At 46.0% G+C, this 25,795-nt stretch overlaps 1 protein-coding gene across 18 annotated transcripts in view; it reads left to right on the top strand.

Annotated features, from left to right (window-relative positions):
- Positions 1-25,795, top strand: part of KCNMA1 (potassium calcium-activated channel subfamily M alpha 1) — a 773,076-nt gene that overhangs the window by 222,894 nt on the left and 524,387 nt on the right. For all 18 annotated transcript variants that reach the window (XR_009734238.1, XM_061405428.1, XM_061405415.1 and 15 more), the window contains exon 2: positions 4,363-4,524. Coding sequence is in view for 17 of the 18 variants with exons in the window: in XM_061405428.1 (XP_061261412.1) it covers positions 4,363-4,524 (162 nt within the window). In the remaining variant the exon portion in view is untranslated. The remainder of the gene's footprint in view (positions 1-4,362; positions 4,525-25,795) is intronic.

The raw sequence follows: 25,795 nt of genomic DNA, 5'->3' as shown, positions 1-25,795 counted from the left end.
TATGTGGCAGAGCAGACCTAAGTCCAGATGGGTTTGCTGGAGTTCTCAGGCTCTGTGACCCTTCCCTTGATAAATACCTGCTCTCCGTTGGCCTGTCTGTAAAATGGGGATAATTTCACCTGCCAGGTCTAAGGAAGATAATGCAGAGAAGACACTTAATTTTTAGTTTCCGGCACCCAGCTCTGGCTTGATGAATGATGGTCAATCACTATTGTATTGGACTCTGCTCCTTACCATTCCGCTCCCCCCAACTCCCACCCCTATACGTACCCAACAAGGCCACTTCTCTGGGCCTCTGCCCCCTTTCTCTGGAGCAGGGATTATACCTGCTCTTGAAGCTTTGGCCAGAGTGAGGTCAGAGGTGCAGAAGAACTTTCCCTTCAGGCCAAGGACACTAACCTGGCAGCCTAGAATCAGACTTTGTGGTGTTCCCATCTCCCTGCTCCCCCAACATCGCCCCCTCAAGTTCTGTCTCCCACACATAATTATGCTCACAACATGTAGTGTAAGCAAGTAATAATGAGACTATTATCTCCCTTTAGTCTGTGTTTTTCCTTTCATATCATAAAGTAATTAAAATAATGAATGCCTTGTAAAACAATAGGTAAGCGGGCTGGCATGAGAGCGTTATCTGCCGTATACCTCTTGTGCTGTGAATTATTGATGCAGTGAAACCACTGGGTCTGGGGAGGACTCCCTGCCTCCCAGCATCTTGCATGCCGATTGCCTCCTCCAGAGTCAGCCAGTGGCTGGGGATCTGTACCCCAGGATCGAGGAGCAGAGAGCTAGCTAGTCCTCCAGGTCGTGGCCCTGGACTAGTTCAGAAATGTCTCTCGGAGGCACTGCTCAAAAGGAGACACAAGCCTCTAATCTGAGGGCCTTGCCCTAATCTCTTCCCTGTGTGGGCAGAGGGAGAAGCTGGGATCAAGCTGGGGGTTAAGATGCACATTTCAGTTCACATCAGGGCAGGGATGATCGAGTCAGGCCAGAGTGATTAGAAGCAGTGGTTCTCACCCTGGGGTTCCCAGACCAGCTGCATCAGCATTCTCTGGGACTTGTTGGAAAGGGGCTTTGGGAGTGGGGCCCAGCACTGTAGCTGCACCGGGCCTGAGTTGTGGCACAGGGATCTTCCGTCTTCACTGTGGCATGAGGGATCTTTAGCTGGAGCATGTGGGGTCTAGTTCCCTGACCAGGGATTGAACTGAGGCCCTCTGTGTTGGGAGTGTGGACTCTTAGCCACTGGGCCGCCAGACAAGTCCCTCAGCACTGTTTCTCCACAAGCTCTCCAGGTGATGCCCTTGAAGTTTAAGAACCACTGCTCGAGGGTCTGTGGTTCCAGGAGGCACAGGAAGCGGTGAGAGTAGATAATAAGACATGTGCTGTCGTGTGCCGTTGGGCACTGTTTAATCCCAGCAACACCTAGAGGGCAGGCAGTCTTCCAAAGAAGGCCCCGTGAGGCACAGTGGCTGAATCTACACCTTCAGTTACTAGAGGTTGCTCCTGGATCAGGGTCTCTGTCTCCTCCTGGGCACCCGCCTGTGCAGCCTCCATATGGCCAACACTCAGGGCCATAACAGGCCATTGGGATTGGCCTCAGGTGGCTTGGGTAGCTGGCTCCAAAGACATCATCAAACAGCCCCCAAATATACCCACCCTGTGCCCCCACCCCAGCGCTCCTTTTGGATCGTTCCAGTGCTGGGGAGCCCAGTACACTTGGAAATTAAGCATGAATGCCTGGTATAACTGATGCTCAGTCTGTCTTCCCAACGCCCTGAGTCAGGGGTGGCTGGCGGGGGAGAACCAAGCGTCAGGAGCAGCTTCCTGCCTGCCTACAAGTCCCCAGGAGGATGACTCATTCAGTGCCTCCCAGCTCTTCTTTCCTCCCTCTGTTCCACCCCCTCACCACAGACAAAGATTTCTACCTCTGCCTTCGGGTTTTCCTCCTCACTCCAATTTACAATGATCCCCAGGGTCAGTTTGTTTTATTAATGGATTCTAGCATTTTAAGAGACACAGATGTATAGAACAGTCTTTGGACTCTGTGGGAGAGGGAGGGGGGGATGATTTGGGAGAATGGCATTGAAACATGTATAATATCATATAAGAAACGAATTGACAGTCCAGGTTTGATGCAGGACACAGGAAGCTTGGGGCTGGTGCAATGGGATGACCCAGAGGGATGGTATGGGGAGGGAAGTGGGAGTGGGGTTCAGGATGGGGAACACGTGTACACCCGTGGCGGATGCATGTTGATGTATGGCAAAACCAATACAATATTGTAAAGTAAAAAAAATAATAATAAATAAATGATGAACATAATTTTGCTGACATCTTTTTGAAACATCTATGTCTGCAAAAATAACCTTAGTGGTTATTTGAGTAGGGGGCCTAGTTAAATTTAAATTTTAATTTAATTTTAAATGAATGTGTTTTAAGTATAAGTATTCCCATGCAATATTTTGTTGTTATTCAGTCCCTAAATCACGTCTGACTCTCTGCGACCCCGTGAACATGCAGCACACCAGGCTTTCCTGTCCTTTACTATCTCCCTGAGTTTGCTCAAACTCATGTCTGTTGAGTCAGTGTTGCCATCCAACTATCTCATCCTCTGTCGCCCCCTTCTCCTCTTACCCTCAATCTTTCCCAGAATCGGCGTCTTTTCTAGTGAGTCAGCTCTTTGCATCAGATCAGATCAGATCAGTCGCTCAGTCGTGTCCAACTCTTTGCGACCCCATAAATTGCAGCACACCAGGCCTCCCTGTCCATCACCAACTCCCAGAGTTCACTCAGACTCACGTCCATCGAGTCAGTGATGCCATCCAGCCATCTCATCCTCTGTCATCCCCTTCTCCTCCTGCCCCCAATCCCTCCCAGCATCAGAGTCTTTTCCAATGAGTCAACTCTTCGCATGAGGTGGCCAAAGTACTGGAGTTTCAGCTTCAGCATCACTCCTTCCAAAGAAATCCCAGGACTGATCTTCTTCAGAATGGACTGGTTGGATCTCCTTGCAGTCCAAGGGGCTCTTAAGAGTCTTCTCCAGCAGGTGGTCACTATTGGAACTTTGGCATTAGTCCTTCCAGTGAATATTCAGGGTTAAAATCTTTACATACTTAAACTGAAAAATGATTTGTTGTTTATTTGAAATTCAGGTTTTGCTGGGTTTCCTGTGTTTTACTTGGCAGCCCTTAAGCCCAGGCTCTGTAGTCAGTGAGGGGCTGACATGCATAACCCCTTTTACTCTTTCATTCATGTTTATTAAGCCAGCTGTACACCAGGCTCTCTGTTGGGCACTCAGGATTCAGCAGTTGGAGGATGCAGACTATAAAAGAAATAAGTAAGAGATCTACCGAGTGTGTTACAAGTTTTAGGCGCGTTGTAGAAAAATAAAGCAGAAAGGCAGCATCCTTAGAAGATAGTTGGAATTTTGAAAGAGTAGCCAGAGAAGAATGATTGAAAAGGTCATATATGAAGCAAAGACTTGAGGGAGGTGAGAGGGTAAGCTCTGATCCTTGGTGGGAGAAGAGTATTCTAGGCAGAGGACACAGCGCGTACAAAAGCATACAGTTTAGGGCCTCATGTGAGGCTCAGTTATCTGATGAGGTCAGCCTTGTTTCCTCAAGCACATTTTTAGCCACAAAGGGGAATTTACTGTCTCCTGTCTAAGAAAGTCTGCAGTGGATTTCAGGTGCCGCTGGATCCAGGTGTTCCAATGATGACGTTAGTATTCTACCGTTTCTTCTAGTTTCCTCTGTGTTAGCTTCATTCTCAGAGAATTCTTACTCTTTTCAGCAAAATCGCAGGCTTGAGTTGTATTGGGTTGGCATAATTCATATAACCATCCTTGGCCCAACTGCTATTGCCAAAGGGATAGACTGGTCTGATTGACCAGCCTCCACTCCTGGAGACAGTGTATACCTTTAGTCCCTTTTGAACCATGCAGACTGACTGAGAAGGTGGAGATTTCCTTCGGAAAATAGAGTGTAGTTGTAAGAAGGGTATGAAGGCTGGGCAGGTAGAGATCACAGAATGCCGACTTCACTTTCTTCCTGGCCACTCTCATCCTAGACAGGATGGTTTCTCTCCTGAGCTTTTTGATTTTTTTTTTTCTTTAAAATGGAAAGAGAATAATTTCATTCTTTCTTTCACAAAAATAGTTTAAGAGGAAACAAAGGAAAGATTCTTTTTAAAAAAAGATTTAAAAGAACAATCAAAGCCATAATCCATCCCTTCTTCCTGACCTCTGTACCTTCAAACCAGGTCCACCTCAGCAGGGGTCCGTCTGGCTTTAATTCTTTTGGGTAGAATATGTTTTTTAAATCCTCTTGGTGCCCACATCTCAATCCTTGTTCTCTCTCTTGCCAGGAGGCCCAGAAGATTAACAATGGCTCAAGCCAGGCAGATGGCACTCTCAAGCCAGTGGATGAAAAAGAGGAGACGGTGGCAGCCGAGGTCGGCTGGATGACCTCCGTGAAAGACTGGGCGGGGGTGATGATATCTGCCCAGACACTGACTGGCAGAGTCCTGGTGAGTCCCTGGCCCCCTCCTCACATGAGGGGGCCTGCTGTCTGGCCCATGATCTCTGCTTTTATGGGGATGTGGTGTTTCACTCCGTCTTCTCCAGACCATTGGCTGTTGTGAGGTGGGGGTGAAGAGCGCTTATATGGGATCATGGAGAGACTGGCCTCTTTGTGCACATCTGAGCCAGTGGTCTGTGGGGGGAATTTGCAGAGTGAGCCAGCATGTGGGGCAGAGAGGGCCTGTTGGGGAGAATGTAGAGCATTTCCTCTGCTAGCAGAGTAGGTGTGCACTCTCACACAGTACACACACAGACACACACACACAGCTTGACTATCTTGGTGAGAAGGAAGGATCAGAGAAATGTGTGCTCGGAATTCTGCAGAGGCTCTATGATATGGGATCTGGTGAGTTCTGAGTGTATGTGTTTGCTTGTACATGCACGGGTGTGCATGTGTGTGTTTGGTGGCCTTCTGAAGATGTGACTACTGTCCTCTGGCCACCATAATTTTCAGAAACCCTGCCCTATATGATCAGAATCGTGCCCGTGGTAGAAACCCTCGGTCATGCTGGTGATGAAACTCACCAGCAGCCCACCTGTGACCGCTGGTCCCATGCTTGGAGCATTGCTTGTGTGACCTTATTTCTGAGGTGGCTGTTTCAGCCCCACCCGCAGCCTAGGCTCATCCTTCCCCTTCTCTGTGCGCTTACTGCATTCTCTCTGATCTGCTTGTGTGGAGCTAGGCTTCATTAACTGGCCTCATGAGCTCCTGGTTCTTGGCAAGTATTGTGGGTGGAACAAGCCTGCAGTGACCAGTAATCCCTCTTTGCCTGGGGAACCTGGGACATGGTTCTTTTGGTGCAAAGACTGGGAAAGTTGTGGGTAAACAGACATGAGCTGATCACCTGGTCAGGCCAGGCTCATGCTGTGGTTGGGCTTCTTCCCTGGGTAGCCCTGACCACCAGCTTTCTTGGGTCTGAGGAGTCAAGAGTTTTCCTTGAGAAGGATGTGACATTCTAAATAACTCCCTGTGATTCTGGAAGCTGTTTTGTATGGGCTGTCCTTCCTTGTCCTGATGCTGGGGCTCAGTCAAGAGTCATTTGGCTTAGACATAGAATGAATGGGGATGTCCTGGTGGCTAGGGAGTATCAGAGATCAGGCAAGGATGCTGAAAGGTAGATGCTGTCACTCTTGATTTTTCATGGCAAAAACTCAGTGAGAAGGTGACCACAGATGTTGGGAGATGGTGAAATTTCACCCATCAGAATCCTTGGGGAGAACTCTACATTATATTTTTGATAAGTATCTCACTCACTGCTTGAGGAAAGGAGTAAGTCACTAAATGTCATGTTCAAGTCACCAAACTGGTGGCCAAACAGCCTTCAAGGAGGACAGGGCTCTGTTAACTGTGCTGTGCCTTCTGAAGCATCTGGTTATGGAGTCATAGATTATGTTATTGTTGCTGCTGCCGCAAAGTCACTTCAGTCGTGTCCGACTCTGTGCGACCCCATAGACGGCAGCCACCAGGCTCCTCCATCCATGGGATTTTCCAGGCAAGAGTACTGGAGTGGGGTGCCATTGCCTTCTCCGTATGTTATTGTTAAGTAGTAGCAAAAAGAATCCCAAGGACAGAGGAGCCTGATGGGCTGCCGTCTATGAAGTCGCGCAGAGTCAGACACGACTGAAGCGACTTAGCAGCAGCAGCAAAATAGAAAGTGGGAAAATTTAAAGCTGGGATTATGGAAAGGAGGAGAGAGAAACTGGTGAGGCCAGTTGCTGTGTGGAGGAAGATGGGAGGTGGGTGGTCTGGGTTGGTGGGACTTAGGCTCTCCTGGGAAGCCCTGAGTGTCTCGTCAGGAATTGAAGGTGGCTTGTTATGGGTTGTGTTGTCTGACCATCACCCTCATCTCCCCTCTAGAGTCTTCAGTAAAGTCTCTGTTATTTTTTCACACTTGTGTGTGAGTAGATTCTGTGTGGGAAATTTAAGGTTGGAGTCTGGGTCTGTGCGTTCACCTGGGTTGAAATGGAAGTAGTGCATTGTTCATGTGTAGTACAATGAGAGGAACAGTGAGAGGGTGAGGGAACCGCAGACAGCGCAGTCGCACAGTGTGGGGCCTGCTGCTTCAGTGTGGTCCCTTAGGACCATTCTGTCTATCTTCATCAGCTAAGAGATACTGAGCACCAACTGTAGGCCCGGTGTTTTATCATCTCTGTGAAAAATAATGAATAATCCTAATTCCATCGCAGCATGGTTGGAAGGTATTGAAGGGATTTCTGGAGGAGAAATGTTTTGAATACAAATATTGTGTGAGTGTGTCTGTGGTGGAGAGGCTGAGTGTGGGGAAGCAGGGAGTCAAGGAAGAATTCACAGGGCTTCATTGGAGGGAAAGCCTTTGAGCTGAAACATCTATTTCAAGGTGAACTGAGCACATTTGATGATAGAGACAATATAAAAAAGAAAAACATAGCTGAGCTTGAAAACAGAGACTACTTAGTGGGCCAGGAGCTGAGAAGGATGCCTAATAAAACTGAAAGCATTTGAGTGGAGCTTGGCAATGTGGGTTAGGATCCTGAAAAGTTAAAGGAGAGGAAACGATTGCACAGTGAGGGAGCAGCAGGAGAAGATCAGGGGCATGGTGTGCTGCTGGCAGTGAGGCTGGAGCTGGCAATACAGAGGCACCTGAGGGGCAGTGAGACTGGGAACGTGGGTTGGAGACAGCTTGTCGGCTCTTCAGATGCTGAGCTGAGGACTTTGGACTGGAATCATCCATTTTTGGGATGCATCACAGTTTGTATTTCCATCTACCAGCTTGGGTTGTTTCTACTTTTCCTTCAGATTTTTATGGGAATATGATTTTTGATTTCAGTTTGGTAAGTATCTGGGAATTGGATTGTTCTGTTTTCTGGTAAGTTTAAGTTCGCAAGAAACTATCAAATTAGCTGTACCTACCAGGACTGTATGAATGATGTTCTGGTTGTTTTTCATCCCTGCTGGTACTTGGTAATATCAGTTCGTTTTTAAAATTATAGCATTCTAAGCAGTGTGTAGTGATATCTAAGTGTGGTTTTAGTTTGTACTTCCCTATGTTTTGGGCTTTAAATATCATCTTTCCATGTCTTTATTGCCATCAGTATATGTCAAGTGAAGTTTCTATTCAAATATTTTGCCCATTTCTAATTGATTTGTTATTATTGAGGGTTTTTCCCATTTTTATTGAGCATTATTTCCACTGCTATCTAATTGTCATCACCCCGAAAGGAAACCCTTTACCCTGTTTTAGCAGTCACTCTCCATTTCCTTATCCCCAGCCCCTAGCAACTACTAATGTACTTTCTATCTCTATGGATTTGCATATACTGGGCATTTCATGTCAATGTAATCATGTTTTTTTTTTTTTTTTTTTTTTAAAGTCAGATACTACTGCTGACAACGACGTTACTGAGAGCCTGTCGGGAGCCAGGCACTGTGCGAAGCCCTAAATATTGTGATCAGATTGAAGGGCAAGGACAGTGTTGAATTTGTTCTTTAGCTCCCATTTTGTTATAGGGGTGCATGATGAGGAAGGCACGGAGCCAGTCTTATCAGTGAATTTATGTCCATTTTACAGTTGAGAAAATCAAGGCCTAGGAAGGGCAGGGAAGTGACAGAGCCAGGCTGGTACTTGCAGGCCTCCAGACTCCCCATCCAGTGCTCTTCCCGTGTCATCACTTCCCATCTGAAGATAATGCCTTCTTTTGAAGCCACTGTCGTCTGTTGCTTTGGCTGTGACATGACTGTCTCTGCGCCCAGTTAGGTCCTGAGGCTGCTTGTTCTGATGCTCCTAACATTTGCGTGGACTAGAATGGCATGCTCAGGCCTTCTTGGCTGGGACTGCCCATGAGGCCAGCTGCTTTCTGAAGATGTCTTGGGAGAAAAGGTGGCCTGGGCTGCTCAGGTGTGCTCAGGGTGGATCAGTCCCGCTGCCCAGAGAGCAGGAAGCTCTGAGTACAGGCGGCACCTTCAGAGCAGGCCTCTCCTTTAGGGATGGCAGGTCCTTGCTCTGAGCAGGAAAGAGATTTCATACTGCAGTCTCAGCGTGCGAGGGGAAGCAGCTCTCCCTTCTCAGAACCCGAAGCTGTGTTTGTCTTCAACTGTCCAAATGTTTATCCTTGCAACAATGGGACTCGAGTGAGACTAGACACCGGCTGTGCAGTTTTTCTTTTCAATTTTTAATTTGTTTTCCTTGACGCACAGTTCAGGAGCTTGGCCTCCACATCTGGGCGCTTACTTGTCTCATTGTCACAGGTGAGTCTCAAAACCAGGCAAGGCGGGGAAGGCCCAGCTGGGGAAGGATTGTCCAAGACAGCCTTGGCATATCTGTGGAATCACTGGTTGTCCGGATCTCTCAGACGAGCACACCGTTCATTCAGGAAGTATTTACTTCTCACCTGCACCAGGCATTGTTCCAGGCACTGGGCAGAGGGCAGCGAGCACCAGGGATTCAGCGTGTGCATTATTCACGTTGCTAGGCTAGATAAAAGGTTGTAGCACTCAGTGTAAACAATGAGAAATGAGGGTCACTGTTTACTGGTGCTTTTATTAACTGTTAATTCTATTAACAATTGGATGACCACGTCTCAGAATAGCCCATCTTTGTCTTGTGTCTCAGCCTTAGCTTTACAGAAACAGCGAGACCTCCTAGGGCCTCCTCTTTTTTTTTTTAACTTTTTATTTTGTATTGGAGTAGAGCCAATTAACAGTCTTGTGCTAGTTTCAGGTGGCCAGCAATGGGACTCTCCTCCATTACTCATACACACTTACATATACATACATACATACTCATACATACATGTGTATGTATATATACATGTATCCATTCTCCCCAAAGTTCCCTCACATCCAGGCTGCATAGGGCTTCCTCTTAGAGTGATGGCTGAGGGTTTCTGTATCAGAGTGCACCCCAAGACTCTTAAGGATGACTACTTTCTTATCTTTTTCTTAAAGCAAAAATACTTGTTATCTTCTGATTAGAATGTTGGTGCATGCTTAATTCAAAATTTTGGAATGTATTGGGAGAACTGATGATCGGTTCCACTTTGGGACCTGGAGCCGGTCCACGCTGAAGGACATTTCAATGTCACAGTGAAAGCTGGTGAGATGCTGCCCAGCTGTTTGGGTGTTTCTGGGGACTCTTCTCACTACATCTCATGTTATCTGCTTAAGCACAGACTTGGGGTAAATAGTTCTTCGTGCCAGGATCGCTGTGGTCCTTCTGGTTAACCTCCAGTGAACACTCTAAATTGGGAAAGGGACACTGACCCCTTTTCTGTAGTGGTTGCTGGGAGGCAAGTTCTTGGGCCATTGAATATATGCAGCGTCTCAGGGTTTACATTCTGTATTTGCATCCTCCCAGCTTCATCTCCGCATCTCTTCTCTCATTTCCCCTTTGTGTACTATTTGAACTTTACATGTGTGTAGTTATGTGCTCTGTAGAGTTTGGGGAACTAAATGAAATCTTTCTAAGAATAAGCCAATACAGGCAGACCTCAGAGATACTGCAAGCTCAATTCCAGACCACTGCAATAAAGTAACACAATAGAGCTAGTCATGTGAATTTCTTGGTTTTCCAGTACATGTAAAATATGTTTACATTATACTAGAGTCTGTTAACTGGGCAATAGCATTATGTTTTTTTAAAAACAATGTATTATATGTACGTTGGGCTTCCCTGATAGCTTAATTGGTAAAGAATCTGCCTGCAATGCAGGAGACCCCGGTTCAATTCCTGGGTTGGGAAGATCTGCTGGAGAAGGGATAGGCTACCCACTCCAGTATTCTTGGGCTTCCCTTGTGGCTCAGCTGGTAAAGAATCTGTCTGAAATGCAAGCGACTTAAAAAAAAACCTTAATTAAATCTTAATTAAAGAGACTTAATTAAAAATCCTTTATTCCTAAAAAATGCAAACAATCATTTGAGCCTTCAGTGAGTCATTTACTATCATCAAAAGATCATAGATCACCCTAACAAATGATGAAAAATTTGACATATTGCAAGAGTTACCAAAATGTGACACAAAGATGTGAAGCGAGCCAATGATGTTGGAAAAATGGCACCTACAGACTTGCTCAAGGCAGGGTTGCCACACATCTTCAATTTGTAAAAAACTCAGTATCAGTAAAGTGCAATAAAGCGAGGTGTGCCTGTATATATAAACAAGAAGGATAAGAACCATGCAGAATAGGCTTTTGTTTATATTGTTTGGTTGTATTTTATAGATTCACAAGCCAAAATTAGTGTTAGAAATAGTCTAGGTCAGGGTTAAGTTTTTCTGTAATGGGCCAGCTAATAAATATTTTAGGCTTTGCAAGCTATAGAGAGACTTTGTCACAACTTGCACTCTGCCACTGTAGTTTGAAATCAGCACAGACAGTACATGGGTGTGACTCTGTTCCAATAAAACTTTATTTATAAAAACAGGTGGGGGCCCAGATTTGTTTCATGGGCCATAGTTTACTGATTGTTGGTCTAGTTCAACTTCGTATTTCATAAACTAAGAAATTGAGAGGCAGAAATTGAAAGAAAAATTTTAGGTGGGAATTCCCTAAGGTAATATAATACGGAAGTGGCAGTACCAGTGAACACATTTATAATGGGAAAAATTATAGGCATACAGAGTTTAGAGATAGATATAGGCACACACACCAACACCATCTCCATTAGCACCTTGTTTCTGAATATTCATATTAATTTCCACAGCAATCTCAGAGTGACTATTTCCCTAGAAAAACTATGTATTGTGGCCAAGCATGGCCTCACCTCAAGGTGTAAGCACAGCCTACACTGGCTGGGTTGTGTAGGTGCTCAGCCCCTTTATAGATTCAGTGTTTTGTGCTCACTTCAAAGCCTGGTCTTGCCAATATATCTATCAGATCCTTGAACAAAGATAGAGCCTTTAGAATTACTCTTTTTTTTTTTTTTGCTTATTGACCTCATATTCCCATGCTGCTATATTTAAATATTGCTCCAGGAAACAGACGCATCTAATCCATGAATTGAAAATATATTCTACTTGCTTTACTGTCTGGGGAATGATTTGTTGAAATAAGGAGAAAGAAAAATGCCAGTCTTTCCTTTTATCTTCCTAAACATATGCATGTGTGGCATTTTACATTAACATAGTATACATAGCCTAGACCATTCTATCCTTATCTGCTAGGGCCCCATAGAGACTATGTAACAAGCCTTTCAAAGAGAAATAATCCTATTGGCTTAATAGAGTTAAATAGGTGCATTCACTGCTGTGCTGTCTGTACCTGAAATTGGACCAGTTGAACAAAATGGAGAGCACATGGGCAGAGCTTAATCACAGGTGACACCGTTGACTTCATTTCTCCCTTTAAGTGCCTCATGATGCTGGTGACATTTCTTATCAGCATCTTCTACTTTGTATTTTCAGTGGTGCTCGGTGGCAGATTCACATACCTCACATTTCCATCTCACTCTCTTCCTCACCTCCTTCCCTATCCCCCTTTTTTACATTTTAGACAAATGTACATAAAATTTCTATATCCCTTACAGATGATCCCTTACAGATGACGCCCTATGTAGCAGACAGATTTTGGGTTGCATAGACTTTTTTTTTTTTTTTTTTAAAGTAAGAATGCCCCCATGCTGCTGCTGCTGCTGCTAAGTCACTTCAGTCGTGTCCGACTCTGTGCGACCCCATAGACGGCAGCTCACCAGGCTCCCCGTCCCTGGGATTCTCTAGGCAAGAACACTGGAGTGGGGTTGCCATTTCCTTCTCCAATGCATGAAAGTGAAAAGTGAAAGTGAAGTCGCTCAGTCGTGTCTGACCCTCAGCTACCGCATGGACTGCAGCCTACCAGGCTCCTCCGTCCATGGGATTCTCCAGGCAAGAGTACGGGAGTTGGGTGCCATTGCCTTCTCCAATGCCCCCATAGTGAAATGGTATATCCTGCTTTTCATGCAGTTGGGAGTAAATTGAGATTTAATTTGAGTTTAACTCCCCTGAGGCTTCTTTTAAAGGAACTGAGTGGTAATCCACACTCTTATACCCCATGACTTAATAATGACTCTTTATTTTATCCTGTGGATAAATAGAGTTTATGTTTGCTGTTTGAATCAGTAAATCGAACAAGGAAAGCTTTATTTATTTTATTAAACATAAAGGTTTATCTGTGATGAAGGATGCAGTAGACTGCACTAGATTTGTTACTTGGGACCCAGCATCATTGGGTGGGAGAACAAGTCTGAGAAGTCACTGAATTCAGTAGGAACCCATGGTTAGTAGTGAACTGTCTGTCACTGGAGATGTTCAAAGAAGGGCAGGATCTCATTTGGTGGCACTGCTTCTGATGGTTGGCCAGATTTCATCCTCATTACTTTCGTTAGGGTCCACAGAAAATTAGATGTAGGAGATGCTCCAGAATAAATATACTTTCCTGGAAGTTGAACAGATTTCTTGTCCCGTTTTCAAGATCGTCCCGTGGGTATCACCGTGTAAGTCCTGCAGTAGTTTCCTACTTTGGCCCAGCATTTCCCACTCCTGTTTCACCATGGAACCCTTACCCCATGAAGCATCTGTGGGCATCACAGAGAACAAACTTTGGGAAAATTTTACTCACCCCAGCTATTACCTATGGGCCGAATCTGGCTCACTGTCTGTTTCATACAGCTCACAAGCTCAAGATGGTTTTTACATTTTTACATGGCTTTAAAAAAAAATCAAGATTATTCTGTGACATGCGAAAATGGTGTGAAATCATATTTAAGTGTTCATGAAGTTTTATTGGGACACAGCCATGTTCTTATTTACATGTTGTCTATGGCTGTTTTTGCAATGCACTACCACAGCAGAATTGGATAGTATCTGCAGAGTCCAAGAATCACCACCCTGGAGGAGTTACTGTTGGGTACTGGACAGAATGCATTTGGTGACTCCAAAACCAGACCAGCAAGTTCCCCTTCTGCTCTGTGGCCGACAGGACTCAGAGTGGCCACCAGGACTTGGTCCCATGGTTCAAGGCAATGGATGAGATGTACCATCCAGTCCCTTCTTATAGAGACCCTCTACATTTACTTCCACAAGTTCAACTAAATGATGCAGTAGAGAGAGGGATACAGGGGTCAGAGCTAGGCAGGACCCCAAATCCCACTGTTGACTCAGCATAGGAATTTCCGCTTCCCACGGTCAGTGGAATATGTCTGAGAATTGTGCAACAGGGTCACTTTCTGTCTCCTGGACTCCACCTGCCTACATCCTCCTACAATCAGTGCACCCCAGGCCCAGCCCGGCAGCCCAGTGTCTGGTCCCTGCCATGGAAGATGCCCCTGGTCCAGGCCTGCAGGCCAAGTGCCTCAGCCATACCAGCCACCGGACCGTGCTGCCAGTCTGCAGGGCATAGGCTGTGTGTGCCCGCCTCTCCAGCACATTCTGCAAAGAGCAGCTATTAATTTTGCTAGCTGGTGTGTTGGCTTCTCTACCCTCCCCCATGAAAATAAAGGAGACTTTCAGAAATTAATCCCCAGAGAGTCCTGGGGGAAGGAAGAGCCTTCTGACCCAGGAGCAGTCTGGTTCATCCCGGCTGTTCACCCCCGGCTTCTGCAGCCTCTGGTGGCCAGTGCTTATGCTGATGCCTCTTTCCACTGGGGTTTTTGCCAGGAGTGGGTGCCTGTTTTGTTCTTCTGTCTCATCCATCTGTTTGTTTATCCATTTCTATCCACTCATCCATCCGTCCAATGCACATGCCTTCGCTGGTGTTCCCCAGCACACAGGAGCGAATATGGCGTCCAGGCAGTGGATAAAGCAGGGCAGTCAGTGCTCTCCCTTGTCTCTGTTGGCTCCGGTTCAGCTTCTCTGTCTGGACTGAGAGACAGCAGCCTACCGTGGGGCTGATCCAGCACCATCTGAATTGGGGCTTCTACTCTCTTTTGCTCCCCATCTGGCCTGGTGTCTCATTCATTTGGAGCCAGCAAGAAGGACAGGTGGAGCACTTAGCATCCCCAGATCACCAGGTCCTGCTTTTCCTCTCTTCCTGGGACCTGCCTCCTTGGGGAGGGATGCTATGGTGCTTGGCATGTGGAGGGCTGCTCTGTGTGGTATGGCAGGGTGGTTAGGAACACAGCCTCTATGGTCATTCTGTTGAATCTCAGCTTTAGGGCTTTCCCCCGGGCCATTTGCTTCATCTTCTAGTGCCTCAGTTTGGTCATCCGTTCAATGAATGTTAATAATAGTCTCTGCCTTTTAACATTCATTTTAACTTTTTATTTTGTGTTGGGGCATAGCCAACTACCAATGTTGTAATGGTTTCAGGTAAACAGCAAAGGGACTCAGCTGTACGTATTTACATGCATCTGTTCTCCCCCGAACCCCCGTCCCATCCAGGCTGCCACATAACATTGAGCAGAATTCCATGTGCTATACAGTAAGGTCCTTGTTGCTTATTCATTTAAATATAGCAGTGCACATCTGCCTTTTCATGTTGTTAGGAGGATTTGATGCATCAACATATGTAAAATGTTTAGAATAGTGCCCGTTATGTGGTTAGTGCTAATAAGCATTTGCTATTATTATTTTTGTTAGTATTAAGGGAGCCTGGTCACCATAACATGGAGGAAACATGATGGTGTAGAGACACACAGGGACAGGGAGTGGAGGATAAATCCTCTCCTGTGACAGGAATGGAGGAGCCCTCAGACACTGCCAAACTCAGACATCATTTAAGAGTGCTGAGCCACCTCTGGGCATGGCCATCTACATGGGGTCTGAGTATTCCAGGACCCAGGTTTGGGTCCAGCCAGCCGATGATATTTGGTCCATGCACACAATTCAGGCCCTGTCATTTCTGAAGCTGGCTCATGCCAGCCTGACTCATCACTGTCAAGTCAGCCAGGAAATTCTCACTTCACACAGCCATCCTGAGCTGGCTGGGGGCCGGAGGGCTGGCTGGGCTCTCCCTGGGAACTGTACATTGTAGGCACGTGTGTCACAGGAAACCCTGGCAGGCTGACAGATGAATCTTGAGGAAAGAGGGACAAGTGTGCTCACTGTGGTCCCCATATCCAGTCCTCCCTGGATGTGGGTGAGGCTGATGAACACAGGGCTGGTTTCAGAAGGCATGCCAGTACCTTCTGACATAGGGAGGTGTCTTTACCATCCATTGACAGGCAGCAACCCCAAATCTGTTGGGAAGATGGAAGAAGGTGTGTTAAGTCACCAGAAGAGAAGGACACAGGTTCTACTGTATATGCCCGGACTCTCCTCCAAGTCATTCACCCATTCCTTCAAGTATTCCTGGAGTACCTGAGAGGTGTCAGACGCTCTTCAAGGCACTGGACACATAGGGGTTCTTCCAGCAAAGTCTGCAAAGTGAAATCATCCCAGGTGTTGAAAGTGAAAATGTGTTGTTGCGTTTTCTTGCAGAGCTTTTGGGTGGCAAGGTGCTTGAAGTAGTTTGGTGATAAAACAGGGCCTGTGACCTTTCCATCCATCCTCGGACAGGCCTGGAGACCCACCTCTTCTAATCCTGATCACATGTCTTGTGTCTTTCTGTGGCTGGATGCAAGGGGCCTGAGTTTAACCATATATGATTCATGTTACACTGGCACACTCTCTCTCCTTCCCACTGTTTCTTTCTTCCTCCCTCCCTCCCAGTTAGTAAAAGCTGGCGCCCCCTGGAGGCTCTGTAGGAAACAGAACATCTGTATTTGAAGTCCACCATCTGTGGCTTCCCGGGTGGCCCAGGGGTGAAGAATCTGTCCGCTAATGCAGGAGGTGCAAGAGAATGGGTCCAACCCCTGGGGTCGGGAAGATTCCCTGGAATAGGAAATGGCAACCCACTCTAGTATTTAATTCCGCGGACAGAAGAGCCTGGTGGACTCCAGTCCATGGGGTCTCAGAGAGTCGGACATGACTGAGCACAGGCACACCAGATGCACCTCACGCTGGGACACTTTCTCACGCACCGTTTTCCCCAGGGCCTTCGGGAAATGCTCACAGTTTAGCACTGCCCATTTGTCAGAAAAGTACCTGATGGGCTGAGACTCTCCTTGGAGCCTCCATTTCAGCTGTGAAGAAGTTTGTTGAACAGGAAGACTCAAAAATAGAGATGATGATGACAAAGTTGCCAGCCATTGTCATTGCCAGGAAACATGTGTTTGGAAAATCACACTCGGGACCACACACGAGCTGATGGTTCCAGGCTTAGTTTACGAGGCTATGTTTAGGAGGAGGCAGACTGACTCGTGCCTCTGGGCCCCAAACACCCCAAATTGGTGCACTCAAAGCCCTGTTTTTAGGGTCTGGGTTCAGAATGAGGCTTTTCCCAGGAAAACAACTACTTCAGAAGAATGACAACAACAGAAAACCTGCCCTAAAAACTTAATTGCAGAAAATGTTCTCAGGTGTTTGAGTCGTGGAGGGAAGTAGGACAGGACACTTACTTCTCTGTCTTTCTTAAGGAAATTAGGGCACTTGAAAGCTCAATTAAATGTACCCAGGCCTCTTAAGCACTGGGGCTGTCCTTTTTGCTCATCTAATTAACTGTAGTTCACAAAATTGGCCCCGTGCTGACATGGAAGGCTCTACGAAACTGAGGAGCCAGGGACCTGTTTGAGTGGAAGCTCGCTTCCTGCTTCACAAGCCTCCGGGGACACAGATCTTACCTGAGGACATCCAGGTTACCTGTGAACTTGCCTCCTCCCTGGGCAAGCAGACCTCTGGGCCTTCCTTGTTTGCTGGAGGTGAGTTAATCCAGAAAGTAAATGGACTGGGCATTCTGGTTTCTTGTACCTATGGAAAAGCCAGGATCCAGCGCATTACGCTGAAAGGTTGAAAAACTTTCACCTTCCCAGACTGCTTTTAGTGAAGAGGCTGAATTTTGATCTTTTCCCCATTTCCCCATTTTTCTCTTTTCAGCAATTTTTTTTTTCCTCTTCATTTCATGGTGGCTGTTGAGGAAGCAACTGTCCCCAGGGAAACAGGGAGCAAGCAGCTCACGGAAAAGGAGAGAGGAAGACAAGGCTCCACTCCCACATCACTCTCCCTCAAATATTGGCTTTGCTTATACTAAAAATAGCTTGCAACGAAAGCTGAATGACAGAAAAGTAGCATTTCACAGGGCAGAAGCTACCGGCTCCCTGACCTCCACAGGGACCTGCTGGTTCTGTTAGCCTGTGGGCTTCAACTTGCCCAGGAAGGGGTGGGGTGCAGAATCCCTCTGGGAGGGGACAACCTGTTTCCTTCTGTGTCATGCTGGATCTCTCTGGAGTTAGTTCTGTCAGTCAGGCATTCACAGAGCCTTCTGCCAGGGCTTGTGCCCCAGGAGTGACAGATAACTTCCTGCAATGGAGAGTGGCTGGTTTCAGGGGCTGCTTGTTCCCACAGGCCCCTGTGTGTGGGCTCCGGGAGAAGCTGCCATGAGGTTACTGTCTCCCCCAAGCCATGAGGTGGGCAGTATGGCTTCTCAACCACTTTCAACCTCTCCAGGAAGAAAGCTTACATCCTCAGGAAGGAGGAAATGAGTTTACTGACCTAGCTTCATGCAATGTATCCGTCTGGGCCTTGGGGATTGGTGATGGTGTTTTAAGATCAATTTGGGATATGAGAGCAGAGGTTACCATCACTTCCTTTCATCTGAAGAATGGTGAACAGCGGAACACTGTGTTCTTAATCCGGGCTCTGCCATAATCTCTCTGGTGACCTTGGATAAGTCCATTCCTTTTCAAGGTCTTGGTGTATCCATGGATAAAATAAGGGGGACTGTGAAGAAAGCTGAGTGCCAAAGAATTGATGTTTTTGAACTGTGGTGTTGGAGAAAACTCTTGAGAGTCCCTTGGACTGCAAGAAGATCCAACCAGTCCATTCTAAAGGAGATGGGTCCTGGGTGTTCATTGGAAGGACTGATGCTGAAGCTGAAACTCCAATACTTTGGCCACCTCACGCAAAGAGTTGATTCACTGGAAAAGACCCTGATGCTGGGAGAGATTGGGGGCAGGAGGAGAAGGGGACGACAGAGGATGAGATGGCTGGATGGCATCACTGACTCAATGGACATGAGTTTGGGTAAACTCCAGGAGTTGGTGATGGACAGGGAGGCCTGGCGTGCTGTGATTCATGGGGTTGCAAAGAGTTGGACATGACTGAGCAACTGAACTGAACTGAATAGTCTGTTCCCTGGCAGTTCAAATTTTGTTATGTTTTCTCACTTCCTCTACTGTCCTTTATTCAGCAAAGGCAGCAAGTGGTGCATTTGGCAATGAGCTCAGCACTTGGGGAACTGGAAAAGGAGAAAGAATAGTCCTTCATCAGCTTCCAGAGAAACTGGAGGGATGCAGAAAATAGTCAAGGACCCAATCTCCTGGCCCTGCCCTGGCTTGGCACTTCATTTAAGACAAAAACAAAAACTCTCCCTGTGTCATCAGGCCTCTGCCTCCCTCTCATCTCTTATGATTATTTTCCTCCTGGACTCCTTTCCAGGCGTATCACCATATACAGAGAGAGAAGCAGGTGGCAGGAGGAGCAGGGCCTGTGACCGTGGAGTTGGGTAGGAGGAAGGATGCGGTGGGAGGAGGGGTCACATCCCAAGGGACCAGTTGCTCTTGGAAGAAGTGTCTTCCTGTAAACCACTTCCATCTTAGATATCCCTCCTCTAGTTGTCTCCCAAGAGTCGGAAACCCCTGAGGGGATCACGTTCTGATTTAGTAAACCCACTGGCACCAAAGTTGAACTGAAGAGCCTTCTTTCCCATGGAGCAGCCTTTTGGAGACCCTCGGGGAGGTCTGGGTTCTGCCCTTTGCTGTTTGCATTGCTTTGACAGATGTCAGTGAGAGTCCCAGAGTCCTGGAAGTCTGTTCCTCTTCTGGGCAGAGGGCAGAGGCAGCTCCATCTCTTGATATCTGTAAGTTTCATAAGAGGCACATTTATTTAAAGTCATGACCGACAGAGACACCCAAGAGGTGCTGAGGAGCGAGGAGACATGACCGTGGCAAGAGTCATTTTTCATTTGGGGAGCAAGGTAGCTGATATACCGATATACCTAATATACCTAGGGGGTTGACAGGAGCTGCCAGGCATTTAGCCTCCAAATTACAGCAAAGGTGTGAATACTGAGGTTCTTAGTGGGTTTGATGTTGCAGAGTTTCCCCTAAATGAAGCTTTATTTTCAGTAAACTTCTTTGATGAACTTGAAAAAATAACCACAACAGACCCTCAATTGGCCGTCTATTTTGATGTTTGCAATTTAGTTCAAGAAAAGACCGTCCATGTCCTTGGGAGTAAGGACTGAGCCCTTCCTTGGATGCTAAATAACAAAACATCATTGTTCCTCTGATTTGGGCAAACTTTGCAAACAAGTAGAATTTTCTGGTAGCTTTTCCTAGAAAGTTACATTGCTGAAGCAGATTTTCGTAGCTTCCTGGACCAGGAGGAGTTGCTGTGTTGGGGGCTCAGGGCTGTCTCCAACAAATCAACCTCATAGAGACGATGCAGCAAAATACCCTTCCAGCCTCCAAAGATGCAGTTCCTCTTCCCCAGGTTATGATGGAGAGATCCAGATAGAACAGAAATAAATAAGTAACTCGATTCTCTTTCATTTAACTCTCAGACACAGCCTCTGGGGCTAATTATTTCTGCTGTGGATTTTGTCAGACCTTGAATTGCAATCCTTTTGCCATAGGTGGTATATTTTAGAAATGCAAAATGACATGAAAAACAATCCGCTTTCCTGAAAGACAATTTTGTGTACATTAAACAGACACATTAAGCCATTTTACAAGTGAGATGTTTGTTCTCAGGGATCTGGAGGAAATCTGAATTTCTAATTCTGGGCTTTTTAATAATTTTCAAAAGAACTGAGGATAATAATTAAATGTCTTTGAACTTCCCCAGGCTGTCTTTTCTTCCATGACCTCATAGCATTTGAAAAGGAACAGAATTCTCTACCTTGATGAAATCCTTAAGAGGATAGAGGGGACATTGGCCTTAGGAGGAGCTTTTTAGCAGAATGAGGGAATCTAAGGTAAAGAGGCCCAAGAAAAATACACAGGGTCACTTTCGGAGCTTCAGACATAGGTGTAATGGAAGAGCCTTCCAGCCAGTCTTTTTCTTTATAGCCTTGGCTTAGCCTCGCCTTAGCCACCCACTCCAGTGTTCTTGCTTGGAGAATCCCAGGGACGGGGGAGCCTGGTGGGCTGCCGTCTATGGGGTCGCACAGAGTCGGACACGACTGAATCGACTTAGCAGCAGCAGCAGCAGCAGCAGCAGCAGCAGCAGCAGCAGCCTTGCTAGGGCTTGGAAAAAAGTCCAAGGAAAAGAAGAAAGATCGATTTTAGTTGAGGGCTTCCCTGGTAGCTCAGCTGGAAAAGAATCTACCTTGAATGCAGGAGACATGGGTTTGATTCCTGGGTCAGGAAGATCCACTGGAGAAGGGATAGGCTACCCACTTCAGTATTCTTGGGTTTCTCTGATGGCTCAGCTGGTAAAGAATCCATCTGCAAGTGGGAGACTTGGGTTTGATCCCTGGGTTGGGAAGATCCCCTGGAGAAGGGAATGGCTACTCACTCCAGTATTCTAGCCTAGAGAATTCCATGGACTGTATAGTCCATGGGGTCACAAAGAGTCAGACATGACTGAGTGACTTTCACTTTCAAGGGTATCTGTAATGAGAATATATGTGACATCTAGCATTTTATAGCTCTGGAATTCAAGGATTAGAAGAGATTTAGTCCAGGGAAGGTGAACAGTTTCATCTCCAGGGCCCATTCTGATTAATTGGTTGGCCAGATTGGTTGGCTTTGCTGAAGATTCAAGGCTGTGCGGCAGGGTAATTGGGATAACTACTCTACAGAATGCTGTGATTGATTAGTGATGTCTGCCATGAGCAGTGTCTTGGGAGGTGGCAGTGCCAGTGTTTTTTATGCCTTGTTATGCCTTTGCTACCTCTGTTTTAGATCATTTTCCAAAAAGTCTATGAGTGATTTAAGTGAAGTTTGTCCAAGGTCACGCAGTCAGTCCAAAGCAACAAATAGACAAGAACCCATGTTTCCTAACTCTCTCTAATATTTGATACTGGAGCTCCATAGGTTAGATCTTAGAGGAGGAGAAAGCTGTCAGCTTCCTGGATGAGCCTTCTTTTTCTTTTCTTTCTTTTTCATATTGAAGCCTAGTTTCAGATTTTTCCATCTGGAGACTTTCTTCAGTGTGAGGAGAAGTGGAGGGGGTGGATTTCAGATCCACAGTGATTCTACAGACAAACAGAAATGCAAGCAAAATTTTCCCCTTTATTAAGTCTCCTCTCAAAGCTCTTTTAGCACTGAGCACAGGTTGATCATAGCCCTCCTACTGCAAGGCTGTCCCCTTGGCCCACTCTCGGGGTTCCATTCTCCCAATCTCTGAAGATGCCTTTTTCCACACCCCACTCTCTTGCACCATAAAAAGTTTTCAGTGGGGGTTGACGTGTCATCATTTTCTCTCTAGCTTCAGAAGCCTCACTTTCTATTTCTGCCTGTTTTCTCCCTTTGTGTTTTATCTCTTCAGGTATTCATGCTCACATCTTAATGACTATGCTTACAAAGATAAATACATTTTGCTTTTGACCAAAAGCAATTTCTGCCCTGACTTTGAATTGAAAAGTCTGTAAGCATTGCTGGGTGGGAACGGGGGTAGAGTCCTCAGCTTCGACCTGGGAATCATAAAAGTTTGCTAAGCTTTTATCGCTTCCATCAAGATGAAAATGGGATTCCAAGGCTTCAAATGTGATAGATAAATAATAAGGAAGACTCCAGCTTTTGTCAGAGCAAAGCTCTCTGAACCAGTTTTATGAGTCAACCTATTATATGCGTTCTCTGGCATCTATTTTATTCTGATGTCAGAGAGAACCTTCCCCAGGAATTCATGCAGCACCGGGGATAGATAAGGATTTCAGACAATTGGTAGATTTTGGAAAAAAAAACTCACAAATCATGTCCTTGAGCCGTAACTCACCCCCACTCTGCTCACCCATTCCTCATTTTGCTCCTTACTTCTGCTGCGATGGGAATTGAAATAGAAAGTTCCACTAGCTGTAAGACCCAGGCTGGGTTTAGATGCTGGGTGGTGATGGATAGGGTGATATGACACGGCAGCAGTTCGATGCACTAGGCTGTCTTTCACCTCTGAAACAGCTGGGATTCTTTGTCATGACTGAATTTTCCATCTTAGCTTCAGTAACCAGCTGCATATACGTGGAAAGAGCTCAGCCTACATTTCCAGGCAGTCCTTAGAAGAGCTCTGAGTTTTACCCTCTCTGGAGACCGGTGCTGTAAGCTGCCCCTGTGCCACTCTGGATGGCTGGGAGAGTACCCAGTAAGAGTTTCCTGGAACTTGTTTCTACTTTGAGTGATTTGATGGAAAGCTGATGTAGACATCTTACATCATGGCAGAAGCCATGTCCTATGAACTCGCCCTCTGTGCTTCTGCCTCCATCATCCTGGTTTAGACTCTGAGACCTCTTCTTTGACCCATGATATGTGGGTCATAATGATCAGTCACTGTGTCACTCTCCGCATTTGCCCCATCTCCTCCCTTTAGTCTGCCTTGCATGCCATTGTCAGATGAATTTTCCTTAAAGCTAGCTTTGCTTAGTTTCCCCTATGGCTCAGAGACTTTCAGTGGCATCCCATGGCCTGAAGCCCAAACTGCTTATGCAGACAGTCAGTGCTGACCATCATCTGGCCCTTACTAGCTTTCCAGCCAGCCTTTCTTCTCTTCTCCAATGTTCTTGCGTGTTCAGATCGTTCTCCTCTTGAAGATGCAGTGTGGGGTTTTCTCCTCCTCTGTAACCCGTCACCCTTCTGCATTCTTTATACTGTGCAGTTGACCTGTGTCCCATATTTAAGGCATTGCCCGAGTGGTTAAGAGCACTGGCTGTAGAGCCAGACCAGCTGAATTTGACTTTTGCTCTGCCATGAACTCATGCGACCTTGGGCCAGTGATAGTCCTACAGGCAGCACCTAACCTTGTATTGAAGTGTTATGAGGATTCAGTGAGCTAATATTTATAAAGTAGTTAGAACAGTAGCTGGCACAGACCAAATATTATATAAACTGTTTGTCAAATACGGTAAATGGTAAATACCTTGAGTACAGGAAGCATGTATTTTAATATTATAATCTCCTTTGTCTTGCACTGGGCTAAAATAATCCTGAACCAGATTGCTGTGAGAATGAAGTTAAAAGAGAGGGAAAGCACTTTGTCACTTCTTCATCCAACTGATATTATTGAGCATCTGGAAGTACCAGGCTGTCTGCTAGGTAGTTTGTTTATGATCAAAATGGAGTGAGATATGGTTTCAATATTCAAGGAGCTCACAGTCTAGGGGAAAAGATATAACTTTAAGTCAATATCTAAGGATGTTGACTATGACTATATGGATGACAAATGACAAATATTATTCTGTTCTCACCCCCATGCTACAGATGAGAAAACCAGGGCACAGCACGAAATTTTTTACTTTTTATTCTTTTCATTTTTAAATTTTTTATTGGAGTATAATTGGTTTACAAAGATTAAAAAAATAATTTAGTTAAGACAATACATCCAATAAGCATCAGGATTGGAATTTAAAACTGGATGTGTGGTGCTTCTCATGCATGAATGAGTGAAGGAATGAATGGATGTGTGAAAGACTATATTGGGCCATCCCGAAGACCCACGGCTCTGGGAAAAGATCAGTCCAAGGATGTGCTTTACAGGATGAGTTCTCAGTCAGCTTGGAAAGGTGGTAAACCCCTGAAGCCATAACCATTTGTCCAGTCAAGCATTTTTAGCATTTTTGTTTTGGGATCCACTTCATCTCTATTGTCTTACCTTGATGCCCTCCAGGTATTTATCTCTGAGGCAAGGATGGTTTTATTTTCTGATCCTTTGGGTAATACCCAGGACAAAAGGTGGATGTGATGATGGAGAGAACAGGTTTGTGACTGTTCCCTCTTTAATCTGTTTTGATCATAACGGGACCATTTGGAAGGTTTCCGTGGGTACAGGGACAGTGCTTCATATCTACTGGGCTTCATCAGCCACGGAATAATGATCAAGACATCAGGGGAAAGTCTGGAGTGAGGCTGGCTGGTTTCCATGGCAACCATCGCTTGCCTCAATTCTGCTCGCACACTTCCTTCTTTCCAGGCAGGCCTGTGTTTGTTTATTACTGGCTTAGCCCGGGGGTGCTCAAGTGGCTACGTAGGTGCTGTCTCCACCTGCACTGCTGAGGTCACCCTCACAGTTTGGACACGGACCTACAGGTGAATTGGCCAGAGGCACAAAGTTTGCCCCACCAGGAAATGCTCTCCTTCAGGGCCTACATCTTGTGCTGACGTCATCATGATGATGGCAATTGGGGGTAAGGGAGCTTAGAGATGCTGATCTAGGACTAATAGAGTCAGACACCATGTAGGGTCTGGCAGTGAATCACAGACTGCCCTAGAGAGGTGGTGGTGATGTGCGTAGGTAAACAGATGGCTTGTTGTTCTCCCCTGGGATGGCCTTGGGCTGGCTGAGTGTGCGTGGACCAGAAGAACTGGATATGGCTGTCCAACATGGGAACCACTAACCCTAGGTGGCTAGTGAGCATTTGAAATGTGGCCAGTCTAAATCGAGATATGCTTTGAGTACAAATTGAGTACAAAATTTTAACATGAAAGGAAGACTCCAAAATATTATTGATAATAATAATTTTTATATTGATTTTATCTTGAAAGGGTAGTATTTAGGACAGTCTCACCAGAACCTAATCTAGGCTAAACAAACTCTTATTAAAATTAATTTCACCTGTTTCTTTTTGACTTAAAAAAAACATGCTCCTGGATGGATAAGGGGATGATCGTACAATGTGAATGTACTTAATGCCATTGAACTTAGAAATGGTTAACATGAATCTTACATTGTATGTTTCACTACAGTTAAAAGAAGGCAAAAAGAAAAAATTATCCAATGGGAAAGGAACCATTTCTTTCAGGCCTCTTTCTTAGGACCATTTTTCTAAAAGCCCCAAGGACACCTCCCCATTTATCTCGGGCCAGAACTGAGTCACATGCCTGGTTCTAAACCAATTGTTGGTGAAGAAATGCAACATTGTGACTGGCTCAGACTGCCGAGGGCTACCGAGGAGTGAAGCCAGGGTCTCTGTGATGAGTCACTTGCATCCCTGAAGCAGGGTTCTCTGAAGAGAGGGGAGAAAGGGCGGCCAGCACTGCAGCCTTAAAGATGTACAAAACGGGACTTCCCTGACAGTACAGTGGTTAAG

Source organism: Bos javanicus, chromosome 28, assembly GCF_032452875.1.
Source record: "Bos javanicus breed banteng chromosome 28, ARS-OSU_banteng_1.0, whole genome shotgun sequence".
In the NCBI taxonomy this organism is placed as follows: Eukaryota; Metazoa; Chordata; class Mammalia; order Artiodactyla; family Bovidae; genus Bos; species Bos javanicus.
The sequence above is the reverse complement of the archived record's forward strand: the minus strand, read 5'-3'. Positions and strand labels throughout refer to the sequence as shown.